This window comes from Petaurus breviceps, unplaced genomic scaffold, assembly GCF_028583685.1.
Source record: "Petaurus breviceps papuanus isolate PSGF00001 unplaced genomic scaffold, PetGlider_PUasm1.0 177, whole genome shotgun sequence".
In the NCBI taxonomy this organism is placed as follows: domain Eukaryota; kingdom Metazoa; phylum Chordata; class Mammalia; order Diprotodontia; family Petauridae; genus Petaurus; species Petaurus breviceps.
In genome coordinates, this window is record NW_027185776.1 from 4,107,171 (window position 1) to 4,123,211 (window position 16,041).

General features: G+C 40.2%; 1 protein-coding gene across 1 annotated transcript in view; it reads left to right on the top strand.

Annotated features, from left to right (window-relative positions):
* Positions 1–395: 395 nt before the first annotated feature.
* The window catches only part of PRIMA1 (proline rich membrane anchor 1), a 130,474-nt gene continuing 114,828 nt past the window's right edge, over positions 396–16,041 (top strand). The window contains exons 1-3 of the mRNA XM_069086021.1: positions 396–1,231; positions 1,734–1,852; positions 9,197–9,347. Of these exons, the coding sequence (XP_068942122.1) occupies positions 1,760–1,852; positions 9,197–9,347 (244 nt within the window). The 5' untranslated portion in view covers positions 396–1,231; positions 1,734–1,759. The remainder of the gene's footprint in view (positions 1,232–1,733; positions 1,853–9,196; positions 9,348–16,041) is intronic.

Consider the following 16,041-nt stretch of genomic DNA (forward strand, 5'->3'; position numbering starts at 1 on the left):
TCGGGGCTGCGGGTTTACTAAGTGGAAGATAACCAATCTAGTGACCTTTCCATTATTCCACCAGAGAGGGAAGAGCAATTGGGAACGTTGTTGGGGGAAAAGAGACGATACAAATCTGGTTCCACCCTCCTGACAATGCTTTCTAAAGGAAGAACAAGAAACCCCCAGGGATTGTGTCATCACCGTGCAAGCCCTCTAGACAACAATAATAGTAAGAATAAAAATTAGAGGCTGAGCAAGAGTCCAATACACAATAGACTAAGTAGAAAAGGATGAAAAATCATTGCAGCAGCTAAAGCGAAGATCATAAGGCATTCTAGGGAGAAGAATTTCTGGCTCCATTCACTTCTAATTTCTTTCTCATTTCATTATTTCTCCTCCTCCTTTTCTTCTTCCTCCTCTTCCTACTCCTCCCACTCCCATCTTCGCCTGTGCCTTTTCCCCAGCCTTGTCCTCCCAGCACCCGCCCCGTGGCTCTTCGCCACCACAGCAATTTCTCTTTCCTGTGCTCGCTGTGTCCCTGGGGGGTTTGTGTGACGGACAGCTGCGGGCGCTGACACCTCTGGCGACCCGAGCGCCAGGCAAGGCGTTGCGCCGAGACTTTAAAGGGAGGGCGGCTGGGACCACGCGCGCGCGGAGACAGAGGAGTCCTGATCGGAGCCAGCCTGAGCCTAGTGGGGTAGGGTTTTGAGAGAAGGAACTGCCTCTCTGGGGAATCTCTGAGGTGACTTTTTATTATTATTTTTCTCCTCTTCGCCTCCGCTTTGCACTTCCCATACCTACATTCCAGTTTTTCCTGGAGATGAAAAAGCGGAACATTCTCTGAGTCTTCGCCGTTTGGACCAAGCCGGTCGCATTTCTCTGGACGTTTTTTTTTTTTTTTTTTTTTTTATATATATATTTTGCATGTGTGCCTTTTTTTCTCCTACTCCCGACACGTACAGAAGGAAGGCTCGGGCTAGAGACATCGCACAACACCAGGACTGAAGGAGGGACAGCCTGCTCCCCCTGGGCCGCAGCCGGCTCCTGGCGCCCCTCAATGAGAGGGGGCCGTGCCCCGGGGCTCCGGCTCAGCACCCAGTGGAGGCCGAAGCAGAGCGCGGCGCTCCTTGCAGCCGCAAACTTTTGCACCTGCGCCCCGCGCGCCTCCCCAGCATGTAAAGCCCTTCCTGCTGCCCCAGCTGTCGCCAAAATAGCCTCCGCCTCCCGGGGACAAGCGGCCACCCCCAGGGTGAGCAGGGTGTGGGGAAACGGGCGGGAGAGCGAAGGGTAGGCGCCAAGAAGGGGGTCGACTTCTGCACCGAGCTCTGTCCCGCTCCTTGGGAAGGAGGGGGAATGGGGAGGTGGAGACACCCCTTCCTTCCCCGCCTCCGAGCTCCTGCTGGAGCTGCTGGGCTGGAGGAGTTTGTGGGGCGGCGGATGGAGAAGGGAAACGCTGGGGTACCAATTCCGCCGGGTGATAGGGGACCGTGTTTGTGTGTGTGTATGTAGCTCTGTGTGCGTGCGCGTGTGTTGAGAGTAGGTGTGTCTCGTGTGCCTTGTCCCCTGGGTGTTTTGCAGTGAGTGTGTATGAGTAATGTGAGTGTGCATACAAGGTGGGTGGTTTGAGCGTGTCGGGAGCAGGGTGCGCGTGTAAGTGTGTGTGCGTGCGTGAGCGCTAGAGAGCGCCTCGCGAGCGTGTGTCCCCAAGCTCCCTCCTGACCCCTCCGCCTGGCCCTCTTTCCTCCTGGCAGTTGGGCTCTGGGCGGCCCGAGCAGGGATGATGATCTGGGACTGGATGCTTCGCCCTCGCTGCTGCTGGCCCTCGCTGCTGCTTCACTGTGCGCTGCACCCACTCTGGGGTTTCATTCAGGTGAGCTCACGGGGAGGGTGTTCGAGCCACGGTGGACGGATGGAGGGAGCGAGGGAAGGAGGGAGGAAGATCACATTCTTATCTCTACAGCTGTGAAGTGGCCTGGGCTGTGGGGGTGCTTGGTGGAGCAGGGGCTTCTGAGAAGGCTGATCTGGGGATCCTGCGAGGTCCCACGATCCCCACGGGCTAACCCTTCTCCCTCAGCTTTTGGAGGGAGGCTATTTTTCAAGCTCTCCTAGTTGAACGGGGTGGGAAGACATAACTAGGGTCTACTTAAGAATCAGAAACAATGCTAGACATCCTAAAGTTCCCCTAATCCTAAAAAGAAAGAGAAGCCATGAAGATGAGAATAACAAGACCACCGACATCTTTGCTTCACTAAGTGGCTTTAAAGCATATTGTTGTAAAGTCAGGTTTTTCCAACAATGCTTGGGGTTCCGGAGTTGGATTTCTCTGTCACACACACTATCTGTGTACCCAATACAGCTAAAGAGCAGGGCTACGAAACGGAAAACCTTTGTAAATATTCTGATAATAATGTTTGTTCCATTAAGGCTAAAAGTTGAGTCTTCCTGGGTTTCACAAAACTTTTTTTTTTAAATGTGTTCTAGTGAAACAAGATTACCACGTTTTACATTTCATTTAACATCAAGGGGAAAAAATTAAGGGTCTTTTCTATTGTATACTGTGGCGAACTATAGAAGTTATAGATTGATAGGTATATAAACTATTGTTTACATCCATTGTGTGCACCTTTAGCTCTTCAGATTCCTGCATTCTTGAGTATGAACTTACATGTCCCTGCAATTTAGGCAAATATTTTTTTTTAAACTGGTGTTCAGAGATCATTGCACAAAATTTTATACTTAAAAATGTTTCTCTTCCTAACTAAGAATTTGCCTCTTGGACTCTTAAGCTCCCCTTTCCTCCTCCCTCCCCCTTCCCCATGCACCCACACATTATTAAATCTGGCCTGTGTGCAGATCTGTGCTCTCTGAGCGAAGGTTCAGGGAACAGGCTTAGATGTTTACAGTATATGAGCATTTAAAGGAACAGGCTTTGGAGAAACTCTCCTAATTGGATTTTGTCAAAGAGTAGACTTTCAGTATCATGTGATTCCAATCTGAGAACTAGCTAAATGTAAAAGCTGAATCAGCGTTGTCTACTCCAGCTCTGATGGTAACATGGTGTGATGTGACCTTGGTGGTAATTTGGTGTAACCAGGGATTGTTTTGCTGCCAAAATATGTCTGCTAGGAAATGAGAGAGGCATTGATAAGAGGACAACTCCCCAGTCTTGATCCTCCTTTTCCCCTATCCTGACCCTATGGAAAAGATTGGGAGGAAAAACCCAGCTGTTTTTCATTTTAGAGTTCACACACCTGTGAAATAAGCTAATGGTTAGGAAGCCATGTGGCATAGTGGAAAGAGCGGTGGAGTGGGAGCTACAGGACCTAGATTAGTGATCCGTGCTGCTAATTAACCTCAGTTTCCAAATGTATTAAAAAAAAAAGAGGTTAAACCAAACTCTAAAATCTCTTCCAGTTCTAGCAGTCTCAGGTTATGGCCAGCCACATCTAACCTTCTATGTCTAACATTCTCATGTGTCTGTATTCGAACATTCTGTGGTTCCTAAGCTTCTTTTTTTCCCAAGCTCTGATGTTCTCACTGAGCCATTACTGTTCAGTCTGTGGGCTTTTGTCACTTTATACACTTTAGATGCCGAATGCCTTTCTTCTTCTGTAAGCTTCTGCTGGCACTAAAAGGTTAATTCTCCATTGTTTACAGTTTGTCTCCTGCTCCCTGGAAGGCTCCTTTCTCTCTCTTTCTCCACCCCCCCCCCATAATAGGCAGAGCAAAAATAATGAGACTGTCAACTCCCATAGGTCTAGAATTTTGGTTGCAGTACTGGTAGGACTGACAGAGTACATGCCTTTTTTCATTTTTTGTTTTTTAACAAAAAAGGTAATTACTTGAAAGCAATTGGATCTGTTAGTGGATATTCTTTAGACCAGCAATAAATTATACAAGTGCATCTCTGCAAGAGTTTTAGGTACTATAACAAAATAAAAATCAATTTTAATTAAATTGGATTATGCAGAGACACCATCTTCCAGGCAGGCTGATTTGGTGTAAACTTGGCTAAAGTTTCTGGAAAAAACTAATCTACAAATGACAAGGGTGCAGGAGAAGGGGGGGGGGCGGCAAGTAAGAAAAGCTCTTGGAATGAATTGATTCAACCTTAAGTAAAGGAACTGAAGGCAAGTCAACTTGGGACAAATAGGATGGTACAGAACCATGTGTTTTTGTGGTGATTAAAAAAAATCTCTCCACTCTGGAGCTTCTCTAGTAGAAAAGGAGAACTGCCCAGATCTTTCTGCTCATTAATGAGCAGTTTGCTGGAGGAAGAATTCTTCCTGAGTGGTAAGCATATGAAAGGGTGGGGCAGGCTGCAAAGAATGAATTCATAGACTTTAGAAAGGAAAGCAGAGATTCCCCAGCCTGCTATTATACCCAATTTTTGCTTCAAAGTCAGCATTAAAGAAATCCTTGAATAGCAATTACTCAGCTTAACGGATATTTTTAAAATATAAAATTGGCTGATATTTGAATTTTGAAGGTGTTTCTTGGCCATTCCTTCTCATTCTCTCACTTTAGTTGTTATCCAACATAGTTAAAAAGTGGAAGAGAAGAGAACAAACATTTATTAAGTGCCTTTTGCTTTAAAAATATTATCTCACTTGATCCTCACAATAACCCTGTGAGACAGATGCTATTAATATGCCCATTTTACAGTTGAGGAAACTGAGGCAGACGGGTAAGTGACAGGGTCACACAGCTACTAAGTGTGGGAGGTAGGACTTGAATTGAAGTCTTCATGGCTAGAGGCCCAACACTCCATCCATTGAGCCACCTACCTGCCCTAAAGATCCAGTCTGCCTATTTTATCTGGCTGATGAGAAAACCAATACCCAGAGAGCTTAAAACATGCCCACAGACAAACAATAGAGCTGGATTTCAAGTCTCTGTGCCCCAGAGCTCTTTATATTGTTTGAAAATAATTTATTGATATATATTTTTTACAACATCTACATTTTCCAATATATTTCTCTCCGTTATTCCCTCCCAGAAAGCCTTAAAGCAAAGAATAAAAAGGGCAGGGGGTGGGGGTGGGGGAGGTAAGTAAAACTAACTAATACAGCAAAAAAAAAATCTAATGATATATTCCAAGTTCCACACCCAGAGACCTCCACCTTTGCAAAGACAGAAGGAGGTACTTTTCCCATTTCCTTTTTTGGGAGCCAATCTTGGTAATTATAATCTTATAGCATCATTTCAGTTATTTGCATGTTGTTTTCCCCATTTGCATCTTTATAGTTATCCTGTGGGGCAACTGGGTAGCCCAGTGGATAGAGCACTGGACCTGGAATCAGGAAGACTCATCTTCCAGAGTTTAAATCTGACCTCAGACACTTACTAGCTGTGTGACCCTGGGCAAGTCACTTAACCCTGTTTGCCTCAGTTTCCTCATCTGTAAAATTATCATGAGAAAAAATGGCAAACCACTTCAATATCCTTGCCAAGAAAACCCCAAAGGAGTCACAAAGAGTCCGACATAACTGAAATGACTGAATGACAACAGTCATTCTGTATATTGTTTTTCTGGTTCTGGCTCACTTTATATCACTTCCTATTCATTTTCCCATGCTTCTTCATCATATTTATTGCTTCTTACAGCCATGTAATATTCCATTACAATCATATACCACAAGAAATCTGTTTTGTTTCCAATTTTTTCACTACTTTAAAAAATGCTGCAATAAATATTTTGGTGAATAAGGGGCCTTCTTTTCTAAATGGAATCTCTGAGATATTTTAGACAATTTATTTGCATAAGACCAAATAGTGTCTCAGAATGGTTGGACCAATTTACAGCTCCACCAACAGTTCATTTGCATGCCCACTTTTCCACAACTTCTCTGTTATTGATACTTCCCATCTTTGGTCATCTTTGCCAATTTTCTGGGTGTGAATTGAAACCTGAGTTATTTTATTTTGCATTTCTCTTCCTATTAGTGATTTGGGTCAGTCTTTCTTATGGTTGTTAATAGCCTGCAGTTCTTTTGAGAACTATTTATTCATATCCTCTCTACCAGCATCGATACTTTCTGCTTTTATGGTTTAGGAGTCTTTCCAGCTCTCAAAAATGATAAATTCACTTGTTCCTTTGCAAACTGAGAGCAGGACATGACAGTAAATTATTGGGTATGACAGGCACATGTCTCATCAAGTTACAATGTTTCTGCCCTGCTCCTATTTAAGATGCCAGAATCCATCATCTTTGTGATTTCCTTCCTTAAAGTTCTTGTCGATGTGATTTGTTTCAATCAGTTGCCTTTAGCCTTTATACTCTGGTGACTATGTGCTTGAGACACTTGCAAGGCATAAGGAGCCTGTGAGAAGAATGAATATAGCTCTGTTTAATTCCCTTTCATTAAATGCTTTTTATGTTCAAGGTATTATGCTAGGTCTTGGTCATACAGGGCTTCCAAAAACCCAAGTCCTAATGCCTTTACCTAGCATACAGCCCAAGGTTTTCACAGACCACATAAAGCTGAAGGCTGTACCTGAATCCAGAAACCAGGTAGCATAATCAAGTGTAATGGTGTGAACAACAGGCTGGGAGTTAGGAGACCTTGGTTTTTAGAAGCATAAAATCTCATTCTTGGAAGCAGTATCAGAGGTCATCTAGTCTGACATGACCCTGAACAGGAATCCGTATTAACACATCTCCAAGTGGTTGTCTGCCTTCTGTTTAAAGAATTTTGTGATATTGAAACTTTCTTTTTTATTTTTATTTTTTTACAATTCTAATTGTTAAAACTTTTGTCTTTATCAGGTTGGAATCTGCCTCCCTGCCTTTGACACCCCATTTATGCCTGGGGACCAGCAGAGCAAATATAAATCCTTTTCTACAATGATAGGAATGAGCTAGGCTTCTAGTGTTCAGACTTCAAAATAGAATCAAAGAAGGTAATAGAACAGGTACAATGTGACCCTAGGCCAAATTCAAGTTAGAAAGAACTACCCAACTCAATGAAAGTAACACTACCTAGAGGTGAATAAGCTGGGCCTTCCAATACTGGACCTAGCTTTTGAAGAAGAAAGGTAACTTCAGTATTAACTAGTACATGTATGCCAGATGTATAGGGCAGCTAGGTGGCAGAGTGGATAGAGCACTTGTCCTGGAACCAGAAAGCCTCATCTTCCTGAGTTCAAATCCGACCTTGGACAATTACTAGTTGTGTGACCCTGGTCAAGTCACTTCACCCTGTTTGCCTCAGTTTCCTCATCTGTAAAATGGGCTGGAGAAGGAATGGCAAACTAAAACAGTATCTCTGCCAAGGAAACCCTTATGAAGAGATGACTAAAAAATGACAGTAGCAACAATTGAAGTATGGAATATAACATATTATTGCCAAACAGGGTGAATGACAACTAAACCAAAAATTACTATAATTACTCATTCCTTACCAAAAGGTCACAGGTTTTTCCTTTGCTTTGGGATGGGATTTGATAAGAGGTTTGTGGCAGCTAGGTAGATGGAGTGCTAGACCTGGAGTCAGGAAGAACTGAGTTAAAACGTGGCCTCAGATACTTAGGAGCCGTGTGATCCTGTACTGCAAAAATAGGTTTAGCACCTATTTATTTTTTAAATAAAATTATTTACTTGTTATTTAAATATTTGTTTTTTATTTAATTTATTATTGTCATCCTGATTAATAATTATTTAAACTGTTATTTAAAATTTAGCGCCTATCTCCCAGGATTGTTGTGAGGATCAAATGAGATAGTTTTTGTAAAGCACTTTAGAAAGTGCCTGCCACATAGTAGGTGCTTTATAAATGGTAGGTTGTACATAAAACCAGGAGTTGTAGACTTTTTTCTTTCTGTATTATGTTTCAGACCTGAATCACAGCCTATTTTCTATTTCATAATATTGTTACCTAAACTCAATCCCTGTCCCTAGTTTCCTTATATTAATTAATTATTGTTTAACCAAATGGTCCCTGCATAGACATTTAACTCCCTTTGTCTTGTCAAATTTTTTAAAAAATTGCTACTCTTGCAACTCTTTCATAAAGTACCCTTTCAATGATATAGAGATTAATTATATAGGGAAATGACATTCCTTCAGATTTGCCAACATACTTGATGGAGCCCAGGGGAGTCAAAGGTCAAAGACTCTAAGAGGATGTAGCCTTCAAACAACCTTATTTGCACTTTTAAGCTTTATGAATGCAAACTCTCAGAGAGAAGGAAGCTCATGAAATAATTGGAAAGAAGTTCAACAACAGTAAGGGAAAATGATTTTTAGAGTCGAGGCCAAACTATATTTAGGCATGCAGAGAGTTAATCTTGTTTGCAAAATAATTGAGAACATCTCTACTGGATACTGAATGTGCTATTATCAGCACTAGTCAAGATTGGCTTCCAGGGTCTGAAAGGCAGTCAATCATTCTTTTAAAAAGCAAAGGGGGAGCATGTAGGAGGCTTTTGGCCTTTGCTCATATTAAGTTAGGGTTCAATCCAACCTCTTCTATACCATTGTGAAGATCATGAATACAAAGCTTTTTTATTTTCATATCTGAAATTGGAGAATGAGTTGCAAAACTCTCCATTTTCAATTATCTCCTTGTCCCATCCCTCCCTGTCATGAAAAGTTTCTGGGGAAAGATTGTTTCAGTCTCACCATAGGAGAAGGACATAGTTGGCAGGCAGGCAACAGAAGCTATCTGACCTAGGTCTCTAGTTAAATAACTGTCCAAGAATCGTCCTGTATTGAGAGTCAGGAGGTCTGGGTCCAAGTCTTTGCTATCGCTTGATAGCTAAGTGAGTTTGGGCAAGTTACTTGATCTTTTAGTCCCTTTACCTATAAAATAAGGGGGTTTAACTAAATCATTTCTGAGATATCTTGCAGCTCAGGCATTTATCTAACAACAAATAAATTCATTGTGTCTATCTCTTTCACCAGAGCTGGAATGAGGAGACCAAGAAGGACTTGTTTTCCCATTTTTCTCTTGATTTAATTCCATTTCTCATTTTCACATAGAAATAAATGGCTCCTTCGAAACCCTCCACCTCCTCTTCATTTCCCCTAATCTTCTCATAGATCCTTTCTTCTTCTCCAGTTCTCTCCCACCCACCCACCTAATTTACCCAAGTCCAATGTGATCATTGAGGTGAAAATGAGAGATCATTCTATTTGCTTCTCCACCTGAAGCCTTGAATTGAGCTGAGCAGAATCTCATGCTAGTCTCTTGGGGTGTGGTTGTGTTTCCAGATCACTCACGGTGAACTCCAGAAGTCATGTTCTAAGACCATTGCAGAAAAAGGTACCTATAGCTGCCAGGAGATCTGTCAGTGTAGACGGCCTCCTCCACTACCACCTCCTCCGCCTCCTCCTCCACCTCCCAGACTACTCTCCCTCACACGTAAGTAAAACTTGAGTTTTCAGATTATTTTTTCTGCTTTTACTGGATAGAGTACAGAAAGCAAATCTATTTCATTCTTAATTTTTTTTTGTGCGTGCTTTTTTTGGAGGGAGAAGGCAGGGCAGTTGGGGTTAAGTGACTTGCCCAAGGTCACACAGCTAGTAAGTGTTAAGTGTCTGAGGCTGAATTTGAACTCATCCTCCTGAATCCAGGGCTGGTGCTCTATTCACTGTGCCACCTAGCTGCCCCTCATTCTTAAATTTTAAAAACTGGATTAAAATAAGAGAAAAGCTAAACACTAACTTTACGTTTTAGTTTCTGGAAAGCTTTACTTTTTAGAGTAGTATCCATTATGTGTTATATAAAAATATGTGTGTATACACTCATTAATCACAAATCTTTGAAATATGTATATGAAATGTATAATTTTCCTAGGAAATACAGATATATGTTTTCTTATCACCTAATTAGATAAATGTCACTCTAGTTGATGAAATACTCCTTTGGAATAGATTATTCCAAAGGACAAACACTTAAAAGAGGCAGATTAAATTTAATTCCCGCCTCCCTATTTCATTCCAGTTTAACCTGAATCCACTGTCACTTTAGGCAACTTTCAGATAATTTAGCTAGAAGCCTTTTTTTACTTCAAATATACAGATAATCACATCTATCCAGATATTATTGCCAGAGTTAATTCAGATGGAAAGTGGTTTCTTAGACCAAAATTGCCTTTGCCTTAAATATGGAGTCCTGAATTGAGTTAAATTAGTAGGACTGTGAAAGCTAGATCAAATATGTCATGTTAATAAAGTTTCCAAAGTGAAGTTTCACACTTCAGCTTAATTTCACCTGAATTTCCTTCTATAAAATGCCCTTCTTAATATTTGGTTCCACCTCATTAAATACATCTCAATTGAATTATTTTGTGCAGACTTAAATAACCTTGGAAGAAAGGTTCTTTGGCAAAGGGCTTTGTATTTCAGTTAGTAAAACTATAAGTAAGCAGTCTGGAGAATCTTTGTGTTACATCTGAATACGCCACTTAACACCACAGCCTGGACTTTGCCTAATGGCCCAGCTTCCTGTCCCATTCTCCTCTCCAACACCGCCTCTGTAGGAAAGCCTTGGCTTACCTATTGATCCCAAATATGCCGTGCACATTCGCGGAATCACAGAATTTGAGAATTGAGAGGGACCTCTGAATCTGTGTACACAGCTGTTTGCCTCTTGTTTTCCCAACTAGAATGTGACTTCCCTGAGGGCAGGTCCTATTTTTTTCACCTTTCTTTTTATTCCTAGAGCTTAGCATGGTGCTTGACGTGTCATAAGCGCTTCATAAATAGATGCTTGTTGACTATCTGAGAGAAGAATTTCCTAGCATTCCCACCTAGATCTGCTTTTTTCTCCAGCTGTTACCCATTGTCTGATATCTTTCTATTTAGCTATCCTCCAGGACATTTGCTTCAGGAATCCAGGGATCAGCTGAAGTCCTATTCCCTTCATGATGCCTTCTCTGATTACCACAGCTCTCAGACACCATTCCCATTTCTAAACATGTATAGAAATGGTCCATCCTACCTACTCTTTTGGCATGTAGCCCATGCTATGTTATAATGGTATTTCCCACCTCCCCAAATAGATTGAGGGCAGAGATCATGTCTTCTATCACTTTGTATTTCCGAGGACTAGCGATTCACCCACAGACTCATAGGATTGTCAGTATTGATGGTGGTAGTGATTCAACTTAGTTCCCACTATATGCCGATCACTTTTTTAGGCAGTGAGTGTGGTACAAGGATGGAAGACAGGGTGCTTGTCCTCAAGGATGTTATATAATTACAGAGTTTCAGAATTGGGAGGGACCTCAGTGGTTGCCTAGTGCTCAAATAAAGAATCTTGGTCACAACATACCCGACGTAGTAGTGGAAGACCTCTAGTGATGGGTAACCCACTTTCTCCTGAGGTATTCCATTTCACTTTGGGATAATTCTAATTGTAAGGAAGTTTTCTTTTTTCTATATCAAGCCTAAAATTGCCTCTTTGCAATATTCACCATTGCCCTTAGTTCTCACATAAAGAGCCAAATGATTCCTCTTTCATATATTTTTGCAAATATTTGAAGACAGCTACCCTGTTCCCCCTGAGCCTTCTCTTCTTGAAGTAAATCATCCCCAGTTCCTACATGATTCTCCTATATCATGGACAAAGGACTTTTCACCATCCCAGTTTCCCTCCTTTGATATCTTCCAGATTATTAATGTGTTTTGGTGGGGGGAAATATTTTATTTTCCCAATTACATGTAAAAAAATTTTAACATTAATTTTTAAAATATTAACGTCCTTTTAAAATGCGGTACTTAGAAATGAACATAATAATCCAGGTGTGGTCTGATCAGGACAGAGTACACTGGAATTATCACTTCCTTATTCCTGAAGGGGGGAGCTATTTAATTTTTTCTTTATATCTCCAGTGCTTAATGCAGTGAAATGTATGTATGTGTGCAAATATATGTATACATATATATGTATATACATATGGTATACATGTATGTATATATACGTATGGCATGTGTATATATGCATATGGTGTGTATACATGTACACACATGCATCATTTGCCTACTATTTGTTGAATTAACTTGAATTGAGAACTACTAGGTTCCTGAACTTGGATGGTGATATTGTGAAGAGAAGGAAGTGAGAAAACCATAGTTTGGCCGCTGATAGTATATGTAGAGTGATGGAGAGGGAGCAGTAAAATGTTACATTATAGTTTCAAGCCTGAATGACTGGGAAAATGGTGATACCATTAATGGAAATAAGAAAATGATGAGAAATGATGAAAACAAGAGTGCCAGCAATTTCAGCCATCCATTTAAAAAAAATCCTAGCTAGGTTATCATGACATTGTAGTATCCATTATCCTTAGTGAAACATCATTTTTCCTCTGGTAGCCCAATGGTTTATTCTTTATTAAAGACAGTCTATTAGTTCTTTTTTTTCCTTCCAAGTTTTATCTATGTTGTTTTGCATTAACCTTACAAACATTTACAGATTACACCCACTCCTACTCTGAGAGTGGGCTCTTATAACAAAGCAAAACAATTAAATAGAACTAATAATGCAGTGAGTGGCCTTATTTGAAAGCACAAGCAATATCTCCACATCTTGAGGAAGATAAATGGCACAGTAGATAGAGTTCTGGGCTTGGAGTCAGGAGGACCTGAGTTCAAATCCAGCCTCAGACACTTAACACAAAAACTAGCTGTGTGACCTTGGGCAAGTCACTTAACCCAAATTGCCCTCCAAAAAGCAAACAAACAAAAAAACCAAAATGAAATAACAGCACCTACATTATAGTGTTGTTGTGAGGATTAAATAAAATAATATTTGCAAACACTGTGCCTGGAATATAGTTGGTGCTATATAAATGGCTATTTCCTTCCCTTCCCACCCCTAGTAGAACCCTCAACCAGTAATTTTATAACTTGAAAAAAAATGAACAGAAATCTATTTTCTCTCTCCTACCCCATTTCAATGAAAAAAAACAAAAAAAGAAAAATAAATTCCTCATAACAAATACGCAAAAATGCCTTCATTGGTCATATAAAACATATGGTTTTGTGTTTACACATACACACATGTATATTTTATATGTGTCTGTATATATGTACACATATATACATATATTTATGTTTCATTCTGCCTCTAAAGCACGCACCTCTTTATCAACTTATTTAAACAGCAGCTATAGTGTACCCATAGATACACCCAAAGTAGTAGTTTTTGTCATTTTCTTAAGTCCTTTTAATTTAAGTGGAAACATGGTGCTAGGGAAAGAAGACCATTGTTGGGTCGTTTCAGTTGTGTCTAATTCTCTATGACTCCACTTGGGGTTTTCTTGGCAAAGATCCCACAGTGACTTGCCATTTCCTTCTCCAGTTCATTTTACAGATAAGGAACAGAGGCAGATGGTGAAGTGACTTGCCCAAGGTCACACAGCTAGTGAGTGTCTGAGTCTGAATCTGAAATCAGGTCCTCCTGAGTCCACTGCACCACCTATAGCTGCCTTAAAGAGAATTGTATTTGAAATAAAAGCAGTGTAACAAGGCACTTCCTATCTCTAAGCCTCAGCTTCCTCATAGGTGAAATCTCACACAACCTTTCTACAAAATTGTTGTGACCAAAATATTTTTTAAACTTTAAAGTTTGTACAGATGTGAGGAATCATCATTAACTGAGGCCAAGGAAAGAACTTTATGTGTACTCCTCTCAGCCCTCTTAATCAACTTAACATGCTCATGGTATTATAAAGGTTGGCCTGCAGGAATACATGACCTTGAGAAATCATTTAATAATCTCTTTGGGTCTCAGTTTCCTCACTTATGGTGAGGAGATTGGACTAAATGACCTCTGGAGTCCTGCCCAGCTCTACATCTATTATCCTCTGAAAACTGCAGATAGTCTCAAGGTAGCCCTGCCGAAATCTGGAATAATAGTTTGTCTTTGTCTCTTATGGCAAGTGTTAATGGTTGGTCAAAAGGACCAACTGCTGACTTTGAACTCATGCTAAAAATATCAGTGGTGGATTGTTTTTGTTTTTAATTTCTCCCGACATTGTCCACCCTGGGAAAGTTGATTATTTCCCAAAGAATCAGTGGAAAGGGATATTTACCCTCCCTAAAAATGTTTTTAATCCTCATGTTGGCAAAATTATTTTTATTTTCTTGCTTTTTGGAGAGGGGAAGGCAGGGCAATTGGGTTTAAGTGACTTGCCCAAGGACACAAGGCTAGTAAGTGTTAAATGCCTGAGGCCAGATTTGAACTCAGGTCCTCCTGACTCCAGGGCTATTCATTGTACCACCTAGCCTCCCCCAAAATGATGTTTTTTAAATCAAAACAATTGACATACATGTTTCTGATTGGGAGTTTCTTGTGAAGTAAATGGTTTTTAAATGAGAAACATTAAGGCACACTTCCTCTGAATAAAACATTTTACTTGGAAAACAAGAAACTAGTGATTGATGCTTCATAGTACTATCTATGTCATGGCCTAGAGGCAAGTCATAATATCTAACAGTCCTTGAAAATATATGGAAATCGCTACTAATTAAAAAAATGCAAAGTAAAGCAATTCTGATGTCCTACCTCAAACCTATTATGTTGGCAAAGATGACAAAAAAGGAAAATGATAAATGATCTAGAGGAAATAGGCACATTGATGCACTGTTGGTGGGCCAGTGAATAGTTATAGTCATTCTAGAAAGCAAATTGGAATTCCACATAAAAATAATTACTGAACAGTGCAGGCCTTTTGACCCAGCTGACCCACTGATAGGCCTATAGTCAAAGGTCAAAGAGAGAAAAGAAGGCCCTTCATGTACAAAACTATTTATACTAGCTCTTTTTTTGTGGTGGCAAAAAAAAGGAAACTAAAGGAATGCCTATTAATTGCAGAATCTCTGAATAAGCTGTACTGTGTGAATTTCTTGTAACAATGTAATGAACAATAGTTCTCTAAGACTTGAGGAAATATATAATTTCCAAGATCCATGGAAAGATTCTGCAGAACTGAGAAAAGCAAAACCAAAAGACCAAATCATACTATAAAATCAATTATAGTTAATAGTTATAATTCATTATTAGTAATACTAATTTATTATTAATAATATAAAAGGAACCATTTTGATTATTTTTATAAACTGACGAAAAATGAAATCAACAATACCAAGAGAACAATTTATGTAATAAGAACTGTATATGCAAGCAGCTTTGAGAGCTGTAAGACCTATGATCAATGCAATGACCATCCATGATCCCAAAGGATCTAGCAAGGGTGGGAACCTGTAGTCTGATTGATAAAGCATGCTACACATCTCCTGACAGAGGCTAATTTAGGTACAGAATATATATGTATGTGTAATGGGTACATATATACATACACACTCATTTTCACATATATACACATATATGTATTTTATGTGCATGGATATATTTGTACACAGGCAATAATATGTTTTGCTTGATTATATGTGTGTGTGTGTGTATTTGCTACAAGGAATTTTTTCCCTCCAATGGAGTGGGGGTGTAGAAGGAAAAGAAAACAGATTTAATTTTTTCCAAGGGCAGGTGCTGCTACAGCTATAATGTGTTGCAGGCACTTTCAGATGAGATTACTACATTGTTAATTTTGTTTAATTGTCTTACCTTGTTACACAACCTCTCACAAAATAGGGAGTAATCTGTAAGTATTGACGATGTAGAAACAAAATGCATCAATAAAACACATAACAAAGAAAACCCGTTAAAATGGCACATTTCTCATTTAAACGCACGATGAACTTATTCTTCACTAGATGCGCATCCCTTTAGTTTCCATTTTTTTGCCACCACAATAAAAGAACTGATATTTTTGTACATAAAGGACCTTCTCCTCTGTCTTTGATCTCCTTCGGATAGAGACCTAGCAGTGGTAGAGCTGGGTCAAGGGGCATGCACTCTCCCAAGAATGGAGTGCATGTATAAGAGTATTATGAAATGAAGTTAGAAAGGGAGGTTGGAGTCTGACCATGTAGGACTTCAGATATGAGGCTAAGGAGACCTCAGAGCCTAAAAAATTCTTTGTCAGGAGCCAGTGGGGAGCTCCCGAAGGGTGTGGAATAGGGAAGTCATATGATCAGAGAGAGCTACT